The sequence below is a fragment of the Bombina bombina genome, chromosome 12, assembly GCF_027579735.1.
Source record: "Bombina bombina isolate aBomBom1 chromosome 12, aBomBom1.pri, whole genome shotgun sequence".
Lineage (NCBI taxonomy): Eukaryota > Metazoa > Chordata > Amphibia > Anura > Bombinatoridae > Bombina > Bombina bombina.
The window spans coordinates 63,583,092-63,600,505 of NC_069510.1; the positions used below are offsets into that span (position 1 = coordinate 63,583,092).

At 39.5% G+C, this 17,414-nt stretch overlaps 1 protein-coding gene across 1 annotated transcript in view; it reads right to left on the bottom strand.

Annotated features, from left to right (window-relative positions):
- The window catches only part of LOC128642975 (ficolin-1-B), a 62,928-nt gene that overhangs the window by 10,053 nt on the left and 35,461 nt on the right, over positions 1 to 17,414 (bottom strand). The window contains exons 6-7 of the mRNA XM_053695884.1: positions 9,709 to 9,836; positions 2,554 to 2,683 (exon numbers count right to left, since the gene is read on the bottom strand). Of these exons, the coding sequence (XP_053551859.1) occupies positions 2,554 to 2,683; positions 9,709 to 9,836 (258 nt within the window). The remainder of the gene's footprint in view (positions 1 to 2,553; positions 2,684 to 9,708; positions 9,837 to 17,414) is intronic.

Consider the following 17,414-nt stretch of genomic DNA (forward strand, 5'->3'; position numbering starts at 1 on the left):
TTTTACTCTCTACTGTCTTGCTTCATTACATTTATGGGACAGTTTCGCTGCTCTGGTAAAAATGGGGTAGGGTAACTTGTGTGCAGCATCAGAGTTGTTTACAAATACTCGCAGTTGCAATAGACCACCTTAATAATCTTGATTATTGAAATTATTGAAGATTTTGAGGATTATTGAGAAGGTCTACTGCAACTAAATTTGGCGATCATTCCTATCCATGTGGATACTACCTTGTGTTTAAATCTACCTGCATAATCCAGCTGAATTGCCCCAAAGGGAGGATTGTTTTTTTCACATATTGAAGATTGTATGGAAAAGACATGGGCAGGTGGAATAACCCTTAAGTGCCTGTGCTGAACACTCACATGGTGGGGACTTAGTAATTTGGGTCTTTAAGTCCAGCACATAGCAGAATATGTTCTATGTATCTTTAAGTATATAATCCTATATATATCTGTATATATCTATACCTATGTAAAATCATCTATATACAGTATACACTCACCAGCCACTTTATTAGGTACACCTTGCTAGTACCGGGTTAGACCCCCTTTTGCCTTCAGAACTGCCTTTGTGGCATAGATTCAACAAGGTGTTGGAAACATTCCTCAGAAATGTTGGTCCATATTGACATGATAGTATCATGCAGTTGCTGCAGATTTTTCGGCTGCACATCCATGATGCAAATCTCCCGTTCCACCACATCCCGAAGGTGCTCTATTGGATTGAGATCTGGTGACTGTGAAGGCCATTGGAGTACAGTGAACTCATTGTCATGTTCAAAAAATCAGTTTGAGATGATTTGAGCTTTGTGACATGGTGCATTATCCTGCTGGAAGTACCCATCAGAAGATGGGTACACTGTAGTTGTAAAGGGATGGACATGGTTAGTAACAATACTCAGGTGGTCTGTGGTGTTTAAACGATGCTCAATTGGTACTAAGGGGTCCAAAGTTTGCTAAGAATATATCCCCCACACCATTACACCACCACCACCAGCCTGAACCATTGATACAAGGCAGGATGGATCCATGCTTTCATGTTGTTACACCAAATTCTGACCCTACCATCTGAATGTCGCAGATGAAATCGAGACTCATCAGACCAGGCAACATTTTTCCAATCTTCTATTGTCCAATTTTTGTGAGCCTGTGCAAATTGTAGCCTCAGTTTCCAGTTCTTAGCTGACAGGAGTGGCACCCAGTGTAGTCTTCTGCTGCTGTAGCCCATCTGCTACAAGGTTCAATGTGTTGTGGATTCAGAGATGGTATTCTGCATACCTTGGTTGTAACAAGTGGTTATTTAAGTTACTGTTGCTTTTCTATCATCTCAAACCAGTCTGCCCATTCTCCTCTAACCTCTGACATCAACAAGGCATTTTCATCCACACAACTGCCGCTCACTGGATATTTTCTGTTTTTGGACCATTCTATGTAAACCCTAGAGATGGTTGAGCGTGAAAATCCCAGTAGATCAGCAGTTTTTTTAAATACTTAAACCAGCCCGTCTGGCACCAACAACCATGCCACGTTCAAAGTCACTTAAATACCCTTTCTTCCCCATTCTGATGCTCGGTTTGAACTTCAGCAAGTCGTCTTCACCACGTCTAGATGCCTAAATGCATTGCGTTGCTGCCATGTGATTGGCTGATTTGCAATTTGTTACCAAGCAATTGAACAGGTGTACCTAATAAAGTGGCTGGTGAGTCAGTGTATAGCTATAGATATATATTTTAGCAAAAAAACATCAGATATATGTAGAAATATGTATTCATGAATAAATAGAACATATTCTGCTATGTGAAGAACATTTCAATGTGCAATATTTATGTTTTCATGTCGGGTTAGCGCACTTGAGAATATGCAATCAAGTTTGCTTGCGCAAAATTCTAAGTTTTGCTTTTTGCACCATCGGGTTAGCACACAAGTGAAAACTTTTTACTTTCAACTTGTAATACGAGTGCTACCCGATGCACGCAAAAAGCTTACTTCTAGCGGAGTTAGCGTGCGAGCGGGAGCTTTAAACACTCCTACACTTGTAATTTGGTCCTATATTGGTTTTATTCGATTGGGGACACCCAATCATTTTTGTTTTTTGGTTTTTAAATATTGAAGCAAAGAATTTGTATAATGATCTAATGAAGATTTTGTATTTTATGTTTTTTTTTTGTTTTGTTATGCATTTTTCGGTTTATAAGTTAAAACTTTGAGTGCTGGGTTATATTAATATTTGCTGTATTTTGGTTGATCCTTGCACCACTTAAGGTTTATACTTTACTACTTTGCACATGCGTTTTTGAGAGGTGCCACTTTTTCTTGTAGATTTTGAGTTACTCTGCGGCAGCCACTGGTGACAATATGAGGCAATACTTCATCAAGTTTGCAAGAGGATACTATGGTCTTGCAATAATAAAAATATTTGGATTGATAATAAAATGACTTAAAGGTTACATAATGTAGCTATCTGTCTCTGTAAGAACATTTACTATACAGAACAAATGTTTAAAATGACTCTGAAACATTGGATTTGCAACTGAGTCTTGGGAATAATTACCAGTTGAAGTAAGGAGATGAATGTTATCATTTCCCAGCCAGAATTCACTCCCCTGGCTCCCAAACCCTGTCTTGTAGGAATTCCAGTCCCAGTAGAAATCCACAGATCCATCCAAGCGCCTCTGAAACACCTAAGATGAAAAACAGGAAAGAATATTTAGTCCATTAGACTCTTGCTTTCTTGGTAGCTTTTTGGTGTTATGTTGTCTACTTTTTATATTTTTGTTTTAACCCTCTTAGTATTCATCCAATAGGAAAGACCATTACACATACTGTTTGATTTGATAGAACATACTTAACCAACCAATAAGTTGTGAGGCATCAAAATAGGAATAAGAAGAGCAACAGAATATGCAAATATACCAACGTTATGAACAGTGCTTGCGTAAAATGGTTTAACAGAAATAAAAAATAAAAATGGAACAACCTCCTTAGTTCTGAAATACACACAACCGTAAGACAGCATATTTCACGGGGCAATAGAGTCTATATGAATTTCGCCACCGAGGTGTAGGTCTAGAGGTCTAGATCGCCTCAGAACACCCTTAGCCCGACCCTTGAACCAACTTTCATTCTATCAAACAAGACTACTTTGCCATAACAAAAGAGACGTGAATATTTTACAGTTTCAAACATTTATGTAAACTAGTTTTTTAAGAGCTTTACAAGTGTTGCGATTGTAATTACTGTTTTTCAGCATTCTAGCTTTGCTCACAGTTTTATTGGGCTCCTCAATCTGTAACCTAGGTTTTCAAAATGCTGCAAATTGCTTAAACCAACTTCAAGATTTTTAGCATTTGCAGGTTATAGAATTTTCTACTTGGCATTTTAGGAAGCACAGCCCACAGCCTTCGGACACCCTCCAACTCCAACACACCACACACGAAATCTAGGCGTCATCCTCGACTCATCACTTTCCATTGACCGCCAAGTCAACGCCGTCTCTTCGACTTGTTTTCACATACTCCACCTACTGCGAAAAATCTTCAAGTGGATCCCCACCGAAACTAGAAAATCTGTCACCCACGCCCTCGTCAGTAGTCGACTGGACTACGGCAATGCACTCTACGCCGGGTCCACCATCAAGCTCCAGAAACGACTCCAATGCATCCAGAACACCTCGGCCAGACTCATCCTCAACATCCCTCGCCAAACACACATCACCGAACACCTAAGTAACCTACACTGGCTCCCCGTCAACAAGAGAATCACCTTCAAGCTCCTAACCCATGCATTCAAGGCCCTCCACAACATCGGCCCTGAATACATCAACCACCGTGTCAATTTCTACACCCCCTCCAGACAACTCCGCTCTGCCGACCAAGCACTCGCAGTCATCCCCCGCATCAAGAAAAAAACAGCTGGAGGAAAATCCTTCTCCTATATGGCAGCAAGGTCATGGAACTCCCTCCTGCTGCACCTCAGACAATCCACTTCCCTTACAAACTTCAGGAAGGACCTCAAGACCTGGCTCTTCGACTGAATCATCTTCCCTTAGCCCCCCCCTTTCCCCCCCTCCCATAGCGCCTTGAGACCCTCACGGGTGATTAGTTTGCGCTTTACAAGTACCCAATAGAATAGAATAGAAGCATGGAACAAACACATATTTTACTCAAAATCAAGAAGTGTTTAATGTCTTTTTAAGTTCTAGGGTACATCAAATACAAGCATTAAATCACTGTTGCAATAAATATTATATCCATGTATGCTTTCACTGCAATGTCCCAGTGTCTGCCCATTCCTAGTTATGCACTGGATGTGCTGAGCATGTGTGTAATTTAAGGGGCCATAGGTAAAACCCTCATTTCCACCCTCTTTGGGTCAGGGGTTTTCAGCTGTGTAGTCTGGGGGTGCTATGTATCCCCAGATTTAAACAATATATTGAGCATACAATGGCAAAGTTAATGATATGCTTCCTCAGGCTAAATATTGGTGTGTGTCACCTGGGTTTTCTTTTACCTCAGGTTCTATGTCCCCAGGATCTTTTGTGGCAGGGAAATTGTCAACCCCCTCTCTGATGGGAAAGGGTATGCCTTCGGCTGACCATTATTCTGGTGAGGAGTCAGTGCCTGAGTCCCAGGTTGTCCCTGTGGTTGCTCCAGGGGAGGAGTTATCCTTTAATTTTAGTATACAGCGTATGCACACTCTAAAGGGAAGTGCTGTATACTTTGGAATTCCGGAGGTTACTTTGTTTAACGATACTATGGATAAAAAAATTAAATGTTTCCATTGACAATCCTTCCAGATTGCTTTAAATTTAATCTGTGTGGCTATAGCCATATATGAAGGATATGATAATATGATAGAGGTTTCTGCATCAAGTGACTTTGCTAAGGAGATTCAGGACAGGACCAAAGTTAATAAGATTGCCAACAGTGTGATGCAGCTGTTGAGATGATTCATCTCAATGCAGAGAATGCTGCCTTAGTGCGGATTAATAAGGCCACTTCCTCTTCCACATCAGTATGATGGTCTTTCTTTCACTCCTCACATTCAGTCATTGGCTAAAGCCTGCCGCTTTCCATCTTAAAAACATCTCTAAAATTAGACACTTCCTTACACAAGACACAACTAAGATTTTAATCCACCCTCTCATTCTTTCCCGCCTTGATTACTGCAACTCTGTCCTCTCTGGTCTCCCCACCTGCCGCCTAGCTCCTTTACAATCCATAATGAATGCCTCTGCCAGACTCATCTTCCTTACACGTCGCTCTTCATCTGCTGCACCTCTCTGCCAATCCCTTCACTGGCTTCCTCTTGCCTCTAGGATCAAACATAAAATTCTCATTCTGACATACAAAGCCCTCAACTGCACTGCTCCCCCCTATATCTCAGACCTTGCCTCCAGATACTCTCCCTCCTGTCCCCTTCACTCTGCTCACAACCTCCTACTCTCCTCCTCTCTTGTCACCTCATCACACTCCCATTTACAGGACTTCTCCAGACTGACTCCCATCTTGTGGAACTCTCTGCCTCGCTCCACAAGACTCTCTTCTAGTTTAAAAAGCTTCAAGTGCTCCCTAAAGACTCTACTGTTCAGAGATGCATACAACCTACGCTAACCTTTCTTTATACCAGTTCCTCTCCTCCATTGCTATCCCCTGAACCCCCTTAGCATGTAAGCCTAAGAGTCCAGCTGTTTGTAGATCACCTTCTTAAGAGATGACTACAACAGTGCAACTCTTGGCAGGGCCCTCTACCCATTTGATCCCTATAATTGTTTTGTTGTACTCCGCATTTGTTTATAGCACTGCGGAAACTGTTGGCTCTCTACAAATAACCGATAATAATAATAATAATAAAATAATAATGGTCTCCCCGGCGTATTCCTGCAGTGGGCCAACTATGGCACTTTCAGTAGGTAATGAGCTTTTGCTCCAGGAGCCCTTGGGACCTCATAATGATTTTGTGTATCTCTCCGGACCCTATTCGTGCTGTGGGCCTTCTTGTCTGTATGGCAGATATGGATAGGAATGGTTTACTTGCTTTAGTTCCTCCGAGGGAGCACAGACAACAAATTCATACAATTGGTTCATTGTTTCAAAGAAAGAGGACCTCAAAACTATAAATACGTTTTTAAAGGTTTCTTCTTTTAAGATAGAGACAATCAGAACTATTCCTTTGTTAGTTTAGGAGGGGGAATTTATCTCTACAGTAAACTTGAAGGATGCCTTCCCACACATTCCTTATTCAGAAAGATAAGGGGCGCCTCATAGTGAAATCCATATGCAATATGATCAAGATAAAAAAAGAATAAAACTCACAATTTGTGATGGCACTTATGCAGTGCAAACAGGCAGGCTGACACTCGCAGTAGTCAGCTAACTGGATACTTCTCCCGTATCAAGGTGTATCCTGTTTTTTAGGTCTCCGGTCTGACAGCGTCCAAGCCACAACCCAGCAACAAACAGTGTGAAAGGAACAAATAACTGATGCAGTGATAAAGTGCAATAACTTCCGTGGAAGTAAAAGGCAGACACCTCCGTAAAAGGTTAAAATATAGTTTAATATTGCAACACGTTTCTCAACCCAAATATTACGGTCGTTTCATCAGGCAAAGATAATAGTATTTGTAATTTAGATATTTTAATAGGTAGTATTTTTTATTTTCTTAGATTAGTTATGTTAGGTTAATTTATAGTTTAATGTTAGGTTAATATTTATTTCACATGTAAATTTTTATTTATTTAAATAGAGTTATATTTTAATTTTAATTTAAAGTTAGGGGGTGGTAGGTTTAGGGGTTAATAGTTTAATTTAGTGTTTTGCGATGTTGGTGGCCTGGCGGTTCAGGATTTAATAGGTTTATTTAGTGGTGGAGATGTGGAAGGCCGGAGGTTTAGGGGTTAATAACTTTATTTAGTGGCGGCGATGTCTGGGAGCTGCGGAATAGGGGTTAATATATTTAAATAGTGTTGGCGATGTGGGTGGGCGGCAGATTAGGTGTTAATAACTTTATTTAATAGTCGCAATGTGGGTGGGAGGCAGATTAGGGGTTAATAAGTTTAATATAGTGTTTGCGATGTGGGAGGATGGTGGTTTAGGGATTAATAGGTAGTTTATGGGTGTTAGTGTACTTTGTAACAGTTTAGTTATGAGTTTTGCGAAACATTTTTGTTACACAAAATCCATAAATACTGCTCTCAGATGGCGGTATGGATCGTGTTGGTATAGGCTGTAATGCCAGCTTTTTAGCCTCTCCGCACAACCTGTAATACCGGCGCTATGGAAATCCCACAAAACAAAATGTCATTTTTTTGAGTGCGGGATTGATATTGCGTTACAGGCTAAAATGCTTGCGGTATAGCAATACCGACACGACTCATAATATGCGTTACTGCCATTAAGCTGAAATTGCCATCTTGCCAGCGTTAAAAGCCGAAATGCAAAACTCGTAATCTAGGTGTATGTCTTGCAACTTGCAAGCCACCTTTGATTATCTTTCATAATAATAAGATTGTTTTCGAGTACTGAGTTGTATTTTTTTTTCTAAGGTTATCTCTTCAGTAAATGTTTTTTCTTTTTTTTTGTTCATAACCTAAGTTGTACAGGAAAAAAGTTTTGCACAATTTGGATGTGGTTAGAGATTAAAAATAGTATGTAGAGATAACTAAACCCTTTCTTGCATTTTTTTGGCTTAAAAAAGGCCAGAAAGCAAACCCCATTACTTCATTACTTTGGTGGTATGACTCAAGGCTTTGATCGCAAAAGCTTTTTTGGTGGTGGAGAAGCTACCATCTGAATGGATTATGGGGCCGATTTATTACGCTGCAAATGCAGCAGTTTCCGCGCAACATAAGTTAAGAAGCAGCGGTCCTTAACTCGTCCGCCACCTCTGAGGCGGCGGACAGCAATCAGCCCAATCGGATACTATTGGATTGATTGACACCCCCTCCTACCTGCCGATTGGCCATGAATGTGCTGGGGGCAGTATTACACAAGCATTTCATGAGAAATTCTTGTGCATTGTCTGTCTGCATTTATCGATGTTGGGCGGAATCATATCCGCGGATCATATCCGTCCGACAAATGATAAATCGGCCCCCATTGGCTCATTCTACCTGATCAGGCCTTCATGGGCTTTTTTATAATACGGCCCTCATGGAACAGATTTGTTAGGCGGCTACTTAGTCTTCTGTTCATATCTTTGCTAAATTCTATTTTATCAGTAAAGTTTTGCAGCCTATTGTGTCTAAGGGGCATATTTATTATGGTGCGAGTGGACATGATCCGATATAGCGGATCATGTCCGCTACACATCGATAAATGCCAACAGCATATGCTCTCTGCATTTATCATTGCACCAGCAGTTCTTGTAAACTTCTGGTGCAATACCGCCCCCTGCAGATTCACGGTGTCGTATTCGATCGGGTTGATTTCTGGCGATTTCTGTCTGCCGCCTCAGAGCAGGCGGACTGGTTATGGAGCAGCGATCTTTAGACCGCTGCTTCATAACTTCTGTTTTCGCCGAGCGGGCATCAAGCTCCATATGGAGATTGATGAATATGCCCCTAACTTTCCTTTGGCCTCCTATTTTGTTGTCTTGTGGACTTCACTACTTTGGTATAAGATCCCACAAGTGATGGATTATGAACCATCTTGAAAAAGAAAATACAGTTTATGCTTAACTGGTAAATTCATTTCTTTGTCGATCGTTAGACCCCACCTGTTTTAATTTTTGCGGACAGCAGGTTCCTGAGTTGCACTTCTCCTGCCCAACTTTGTTTTACTTTCCTGACCTTTTTCCTTACCTTCTCTGCTTTGTCATATGTTTAATTGAAGCTGCATGGTGGGTAGGGAGGAATAAAGCTCTGGAATTGTTAAAGGGACATTATACACTCATTTTTTCTTTGCATAAATGTTTTGTAGATGATCTATTTATATAGCCCATACAGTTTTTTTCTTTAAATGTATAGTTTTGCTTATTTTTAAATAACATTGCTCTGATTTTCAGACTCCTAACCAAGCCCCAAAGTTTTATGAGAATACCGTCAGCTACCTTCTTCAGCTTGCTCCTGTTTATGTAAAGGGTCTTTTCATATGCAAAAGAATGGGGAGGGGGGGAGTGTCTTATTTCCCACTTGTAGTGGGCTTTCTACCTACCTTTTCAACAAAGCTAAACTGAGAGCTTCTAAGTAAGTTTTTAAACAGTTTTATACTGGATTTTTTTATATCAGTATCTGTGCATCTTATTCTTTATAGTAGTGTCTATTACATACAGTTATATGAAAATGAGTGTATACTGTCCCTTTAAGGGTGTTTTGTCTCTGACTTATATCCCACAAGTAAATAATCGTGGATGAGGTACGCTTAAATTATGTTTGTTTGTTTTTTTGTTTTGTTTAATGATGGGTCACATATTCCTATTATTTCTAAAAGGGCAAATAGGTGCTGCACATACCTGTATATTCAACTTTTGTGTTCTAGCAATGCATATAAACTTAATACAAATAGTTGCTTATTGATAAACCCACCTATGTTCTGTACTATGTAAACTGCTGATATATGTTAACTGTTAAAAAATTACTTTTAATATTTAACAGTTGCAGAAAATGAATTATTATCAAAAATGTGAACTTGGCCTATATTAGAATCTAGGCCAATGTTAGGACACAAACGTTATAGATCAGAAGGAATCTTTTCCAACCCAACTTACTGTCCAACCTCCTCCATCAGTCTCCATGTCACACAGCACTGTCAATGGCAACCCAGTTGGTAGGTATATTGTGTACCAGCCACTTAAGGAAGCACCCATGTCACGCAGCTCCTTACAATTCTGTGCAGCTGGGAAAACAAGCACGAAGAAGATAATAATGTAGGTTTGATGAAGACTTTGCATGAATATCTGTTGGCCCAGTTATGTGACTAAGATAATGGACATGGTGACAAAATATTAAAGGGGCACTATAGTCAAACTTTAATGATTCAGACAGAGCAAATAATTTAAAAAAAAACATTTACAATTTAGTTATTTTATAAAATTTGCTTTGTTCTCTTTGTTGAATATTAAATCTAGGTAGGTTCATAAGGGCTCAGGAGAGTGCATGTGTCTTTAGTACTCTTTGGCAGCAGTGTTTGCAACAATGTATGACACTGCTAAAGCAATGTTGCAAAACTCTGCTGCCATAGAGTATTGTGCCTACGTAGATTGATTCTTCAACAAAGAATATCAAGAGAACAAAACAATTTTAATAATATAAGTAAACTGGAAAGTTCTTAAACCCCTTAGTGACCAGACCATTTTTCAATGTTCTTACCGTTAAGAACCAGGGCTGTTTTTACATTTCTGCAGTGTTTGTGTTTAGCTGTAATTTTCCTCTTATTCATTTACTGTACCCACACATATTATATACCGTTTTTCTCGCCATTAAATGGACTTTCTAAAGATACCATTATTTTCATCATATCTTATAATTTACAAGGTACAAGTATAAAGTCTTTTATTGAAGATTCATTAAAAGCATGAAGAGTACATCACATCAAGAACAAGTCATATATTATTTATTATTCACTTATTTATTTATATTCACTTGTGTACCCAAAAAGAACAAGATAGGACTAGCAAGTTAGAAAGTTTAATCCTACACACACACACACACACACACACACATATATATATATATATATATATTCATTAAAATTATGGGGGGAGATAAAAAAATTAAAATCCTCCATGTCTCAAAATTAAATCAATGTAAATATTTGCATAGGAAATTAGTACATCTAGGCAAGTATCCCCGCTTTCTTTTCTGGGGAAAATATATTGAAAGAGATGGTACAGCGCTGTGTAGAAAAAAACTGTAAATACTAATGAGTAGTTTCTGACCAAAAGCACCCTTATTCCTAATAGTCAGATAAAGTAAGCATACTTTCTGGGTAGGCTCAAAACGTATATATTAAATAAAATTGCTTATTCAATAGTGCTCTTATTAAATGTAATGGGTATTAATATACCTTATTGAGTGTCAAAAGTGCTCAACCACAATTGCAAGAGTCCAAACATCAATTAGTTCATACAAATGATCCCAGTGAAGAGTGGTGTTGAGTGATAATAAATCCCTGTCGGGGTTCCTACTTACATTCTTTAACCTCAATCTAATGAGGTAAGTGCCGCACCATAAGGAGGAACAATGCGTGGGGGTATTCACAGTATCTCTGCTCTGTTTGCCGGAGAATGGTAGAATCTTCCGCTCTTTACGGACTCCGCTTCTTTTGGGGGATGGTAGACTCTTCCTCCGCTCGTAACACCGGATCACCTACAAAGGTTGGGATGGTGTCACTGGAAATACTGGAAAAATTTGTATTTCCAGTGACACCATCCCAGCCTTTGTAGGTGCCTTTGCAGCGTTAAGGCTCTTTTTCACTACCGCTGGTATTACGAGTCTTGCAGGTTTAGCTGTACCGCACACTTTTTTTGGCTGTAACGCAACGTAACTACCGCAACTTTCAAAAAGTCCTTTTTCAATGGGACTTCCTTTGCGCCGGTATTACGAGTGTGCCTGGGAGGCCAAAAAGTGAGCGGTACAGCCTATACCGTCAAGATCCATACCGTAAACTGAAAGTCAGTAGTTTTACACTATAACGCTGTAACATAAAACTCATAACTAAAGTGCTAAAAAGTACACTAACACCCATAAACTACCTATTAACCCCTAAACCGAGGCCCTGCCGCATCGCAAACACTAAAATAAAATTATTAACTCCTAATCTGCCGCTCCGGACATCGCCGCCACTAGAATAAACATGTTAACCCCTAAACTGCCGCACTCCCGCATCGCAAACACTAGTTAAATATTATTAACCCCTAATCTGCCTGTCCCTAACATCGCCACAACCTACATTACTGTTATTAACCCCTAATCTGCCGCCCCCAACGTCGTTGCTACCTACCTACACTTATTAACCCCTAATCTGCCGCCCCCAACGTCACCACCACTATAGTAAAGTTATAAACCTCTAAACCTAACCCTAAGTCTAACCCTAACACCCCCTACTTTAATATAATTAAAATAAATCTAATAAAAAATAACTAAATACTTACCTATAAAATAAAAACTAATAGTTACATTGTAGCTAGCTTAGGTTTTATTTTTATTTCACAGGCAAGTTTGTATTTATTTTAACTAGGTAGACTAGATAGTAAATAGTTATTAACTATTTACTAGCTACCTAGCTAAAATAAATACAAATTTACCTGTAAAATAAAACCTAACCTGAGTTACACTAACACCTAACCTTACACTACAATTAAATAAATTACATTAATTAAATTCAATTAACTAAATTACAATAAGAAAAAATACTAAATTAAACAAAATAAAAAATAAATTATCAGATATTTAAACTAATTACACCTAATCTAATAGCCCTATCAAAATAAAAAAAGCCCCCCAAAATAAAAAAAACCCTAGCCTAAACTAAACTACCAATAGCCCTTAAAAGGGCGTTTTGCAGGGCATTGCCCCAAAGAAATCAGCTCTTTTACCTGTAAAAAAAATACAAACAATCCCCCAACAGTAAAACCCACCACCCACACAACCAAACCCCCAAATAAAATCCTAACTAAAAAACCTAAGCTCCCCATTGCCCTGAAAAGGGCATTTGTATGGGCATTGCCCTTAAAAGGGCATTTAGCTCTTTTTCGGTGCCCAAAAGCCCTAATCTAAAAAAAAAATCCACCCAATAAACCCTTAAAAAAACCTAACACTAACCCCCGAAGATCCACTTACAGTTTTTGAAGACCCGACATCCATCCTCAACGAAGCCGGCTGTTCCAATCAGCCAATAGAATGCAAGCTCAATCCTATTGGCTGATTGGATCAGCTAATAGGATTGAAGCTCAATCCTATTGGCTGATTGCATCAGCCAATAGGATTTTTTCACCTTTAATTCCGATTGGCTGATAGAATTCTATCAGCCAATCGGAATTCAAGGGACGCCATCTTGGATGACGTCACTTAAAGGAACCTTCATTCTTCAGTCGCCGTGGAAATGGGCCTCAAACTAAATTATAATAAAAAAAACACTAAATTAAACAAAATAAAAAATAAATTATCAGATCTTTAAACTAATTACACCTAATCTAATAGCCCTATCAAAATAAAAAAGCCCCCAAAAAATAAAAAAAACCCTAGCCTAAACTACCAATAGCCCTTAAAAGGGCCTTTTGCAGGGCAATGCCCCAAAGAAATCAGCTCTTTTACCTGTAAAAAAAAATTACAAACAATCCCCCAACAATAAAACCCTCCACCCACACAACCAACCCCCCAAATAAAATCCTAACTAAAAAACCTAAGCTCCCCATTGCCCTGAAAAGGGCATTTGGATGGGCATTGCCCTTAAAAGGGTATTTAGCTCTTTTTCGGTACCCAAAAGCCCTAATCTTAAAATAAAACCCACCCAATAAACCCTTAAAAAAACCTAACACTAACCCCCGAAGATCCACTTACAGTTTTTGAAGACCCGACATCCATCCTCAACGAAGCCGGCAGAAGTCCTCAATGAAGAGGTAGAAGTCCTCATCGAAGCCGGCAGAAGTCTTCATCCAAGCGGGCCGAAGTCTTCATCCAAGCCGGCAGAAGTCTTCATCCAGACGGCATCTTCTATCTTCATCCATCTGGCGCGGAGCAGCTCCATCTTCAAGACATCCGGCGCGGAGCATCCTTTTCTTTCTACGGCGACGGAAGAATGAAGGTTCCTTTAACTGACGTCCCTTGAATTCCGATTGGCTGATAGAATTCTATCAGCCAATCGGAATTAAAGGTGAAAAAATCCTATTGGCTGATTGCATGGCTGATCCTATTGGCTGATTGAGCTTCAATCCTATTGGCTGATCCAATCAGCCAATAGGATTGAGCTCGCATTCTATTGGCTGTTCCAATCAGCCAATGTTCGCATTCTATTTGCTGTTCCAATCAGCTGTCTAGTAACAGCCCGGCCCGACAGCGCCATTACATTCAGTGTAGCTCGCTCCCGCTGTCAGACAGAGCAGGAGTGAGCTGCATTGAGTGTAATGGCGCAGTCGGGCCGGTCTGTTACTAGACAGCTGGCCAGATGCGCTCTGAGGGAAAACCAGAGCCGCTCAGTAGAGCACAGAAGGCGGTTCTGGAAAACCCTCTTTTTTTTATAAAAGTTCACCGGATATATTAGGTTATATAAAGCTAGCACTCATATAATGTTATATAATTCTGCACTATGCGCAGAATTATATAACATTATTTTTTAGGTTTACTGGCACTTTAATAAGTGTAATGTAGGTGTCTGCGATGTTGGGGGCAGCAGATTAGGGGTGTTTAGATTCGGTGTTTATGTTAGGGTGTTATGTGTAAACATAACTTTTTATTTCCCCATAGGAATCAATGGGGCTGCGTTACGGAGCTTTACGCTCCTTTATTGCAGGTGTTAGACATTTTTCAGCCGGCTCTCCCTATTGATGTCTATGGGGAAATTTTGCACGAGCACGTAAAACCAGCTCACCGCGGTGCTGGTATTGGAATGCGGTATGGAGCTCAATTTTGCTCAACGCTCACTTCTTGCCTGCCAACGCCGGGTTTATGCAAACCTGTAATAGCAGCGCTTTAGGGAGGTGAGCGGTGACAATAACTTGCAAGTTAGTACTGAACAGCTCTTACCGCAAAACTCATAGAGAGTTGCACCATTATCCTAGAGTTAACATCTCGTGTCGTAAGGCCAACATACTGTAGAGAACATGATCTGCAGGTGATAAGATACATGACATGGTCATATGTACAATTTACGCAACTGGTAATTGAAAAGGTTTCTTGGGTCACACAGTATGTAAAGGAATCAGTGAGATTCACAAATTCACAAGGTCTGCAGCGTGACCTTCCACATCTAAACATACCCTTATGCATTAACCACAATGAAGTTCTATTACTAGTACTACTGTTGCAGAGCTGTGAAGGAGCCACATAATTGGCAATTGTCTTTGCCTTTATGTAGGAGCATCTAATGCCCCTACCAACCACTGGAACCAGCAGGTCATCTGCTTCCAAAATGGCAAAGTGTTTGCGTATTATTTGGCAGATACAATCATACTGGTTACTATAATTGGTAACGAAAGATACTCCCTCAAATGATTTCTTAGTTGTTACTCTGTCTCCAAGGAGCTCAGATCTGTCCACCTTATCCACTTCACGGTTACTCTTCTAATAACAGAGGGATGACAACTATTTGCCCTTAAAAGGGTATTCCCTGAAATTGGTTTACGATACACTCTGGTGTTAACTCGTTTACCTACTTGACCCACCAGAGTCAAATCTAGATAGTTAATAGACTCTATGCAAACTCAAACGTAAATCTTAAGCCTAAATCATTACTGTTTATCCAATCAATGAAAAGTCTTGCTCTGTCTAAACCCCCATTCCAAATGAGTAGCAGATCATCTATGAATCTTCTGTAGACTAGGATATTTGACCTGAAGGGGTTTGTATCTCCAAAGATGTAGGACTCCTCCCACCAACCCATAAAAAGGTTAGCGTAGGAGGGGGCAAATTTAGCACCCATCGCAGTCCCACATCTCTGGAGATAAATCTCCCCCTCAAAGTCAAAGTAATTATGGGTAAGCAGAAAAAATGTCACTTCCAACACATATTTTTTTAAAATCAATAGAGTAGTCAGTATAGTGGCCCAAAATATGTTTCAATGCCTTTATGCCCAAATCATGCTGGATAAATGAGTATAAAGCACACACATCAATAGTTAACCAGCTAGACTGTTCGGTCCATTCAAAGTCGTTGACAATATTTAGAGCATGAAAAAACACAAAAAACTGGGGAGTTTTCTAACCAAACGTTGTAAAACTTAGTCCAACCATAGTGAGAGGTCCTCAAAAAGAGAGCCTATATCACTCACTATGGGTCTTCCCTGTACATTGGTAAGGGATTTATGGACCTTTAGTAAGTGGTGAAATATGGGCAGCCTGGGATGTTCAACATATAGGAACTCCATAGTGCTTTTGTCAAGAAAGCCTGAGTCATATCCATTAGGTCCCTTTGGAACCTCTGGGTTGGATCTCTGTTTAATTTGGTGTATATATCAGTTATTCAATTGCCTTAGGGCTTCAGAGATATACTGGGTTCTGTGTTTCGTATGACTAGATCCTTGTTACTTTGTAGTTCATTAAGTGCAAGTCACTCTACCCCTGACATGTTATGTCCTACTGATCTAGAATCATCTTTCAAAAGTACAAGATCTTGTTCTACTCTCTTGAAAAATGTTTCAAGGATAGGGCCCCTGCTTTGAATCGGGTATAAAAAAAAAAAAGATAAAATATGATGAAAAAATTGAAAAAAAAACACTTTTTATAACTTTGACCCCCAAAATCTGTTACACATCTTCAACCACCAAAAAACACCCATGCTAAATAGTTTCTAAATGTTGTCCTGAGTTTAGAAATACTCAATGTTTACATGTTCTTTGCTTTTTTTGCAAGTTATAGGGCAATAAGTACAAGTAGCACTTTGCTATTTCCAAACCAATTTTTTTCTTCAAAATTAGCGATAGTTATATTGTAACATTGATATCTGTCAGGAATCCCTGAATAACCCCTTCACATGTATATATTTTTCTTTTTAGTAGACAACCAAAAGTATTGATCTAGGCCCATTTTGGTATATTTCATGGCACCATTTCACCGCCAAATGCGATGAAATAAAAAAAAGTTAACTTTTTCATGGCATCGCTTAAGTCCATTATCACCATTGGCTGGAAGCCATACAGAACCAATTGAAGCGTAGTGGGTAAAGTACAAGTTTAACCGCTCTAAGCAGCAAGAGAGAATGTGCCTAAGTGGGATCTCTCTATGTGGATGTGCTGATATATACGCAGTACAAATATTGCCTTGTGAACGATTTTCGGCATGATTATGACATAACCTGTTAAATGGGAAAATGGAGTGTTATAGGGATCCATTGTTGGAATGATACTGCTGTGATGTGGATATTGTCTGGCCTTATCTAATGGCTAACCCTTTATGAAGCACAATAGACCTGCATCTGCAATATATGGTCTTTGCTTTCAATCATATGCTGGATTTGTTCCTCATTCCAACACTAACTTGCTTGCTACATTTCAGCTTTAACCGCTTTGCTGCTTTATCCAATATTGCTGAATACTAACTTTCATTCTTTTTTCTTGCTTACATGGCTTCCGGCTCCTACTTGTAATCCTTGCTACTTTAGTGTACATTGATCCCACTGATAACCTGTCCAGGCGTATCCTGCTCCTCAGGGTCTGGTGCAGCAGGGTGTTGAACTTGAATCTGTTTTAGGTGGCGTATACATGGGCATCACTTTTATACTACTGTTTTATTTTACATTGTTTTGTATATGATTTTCTTTT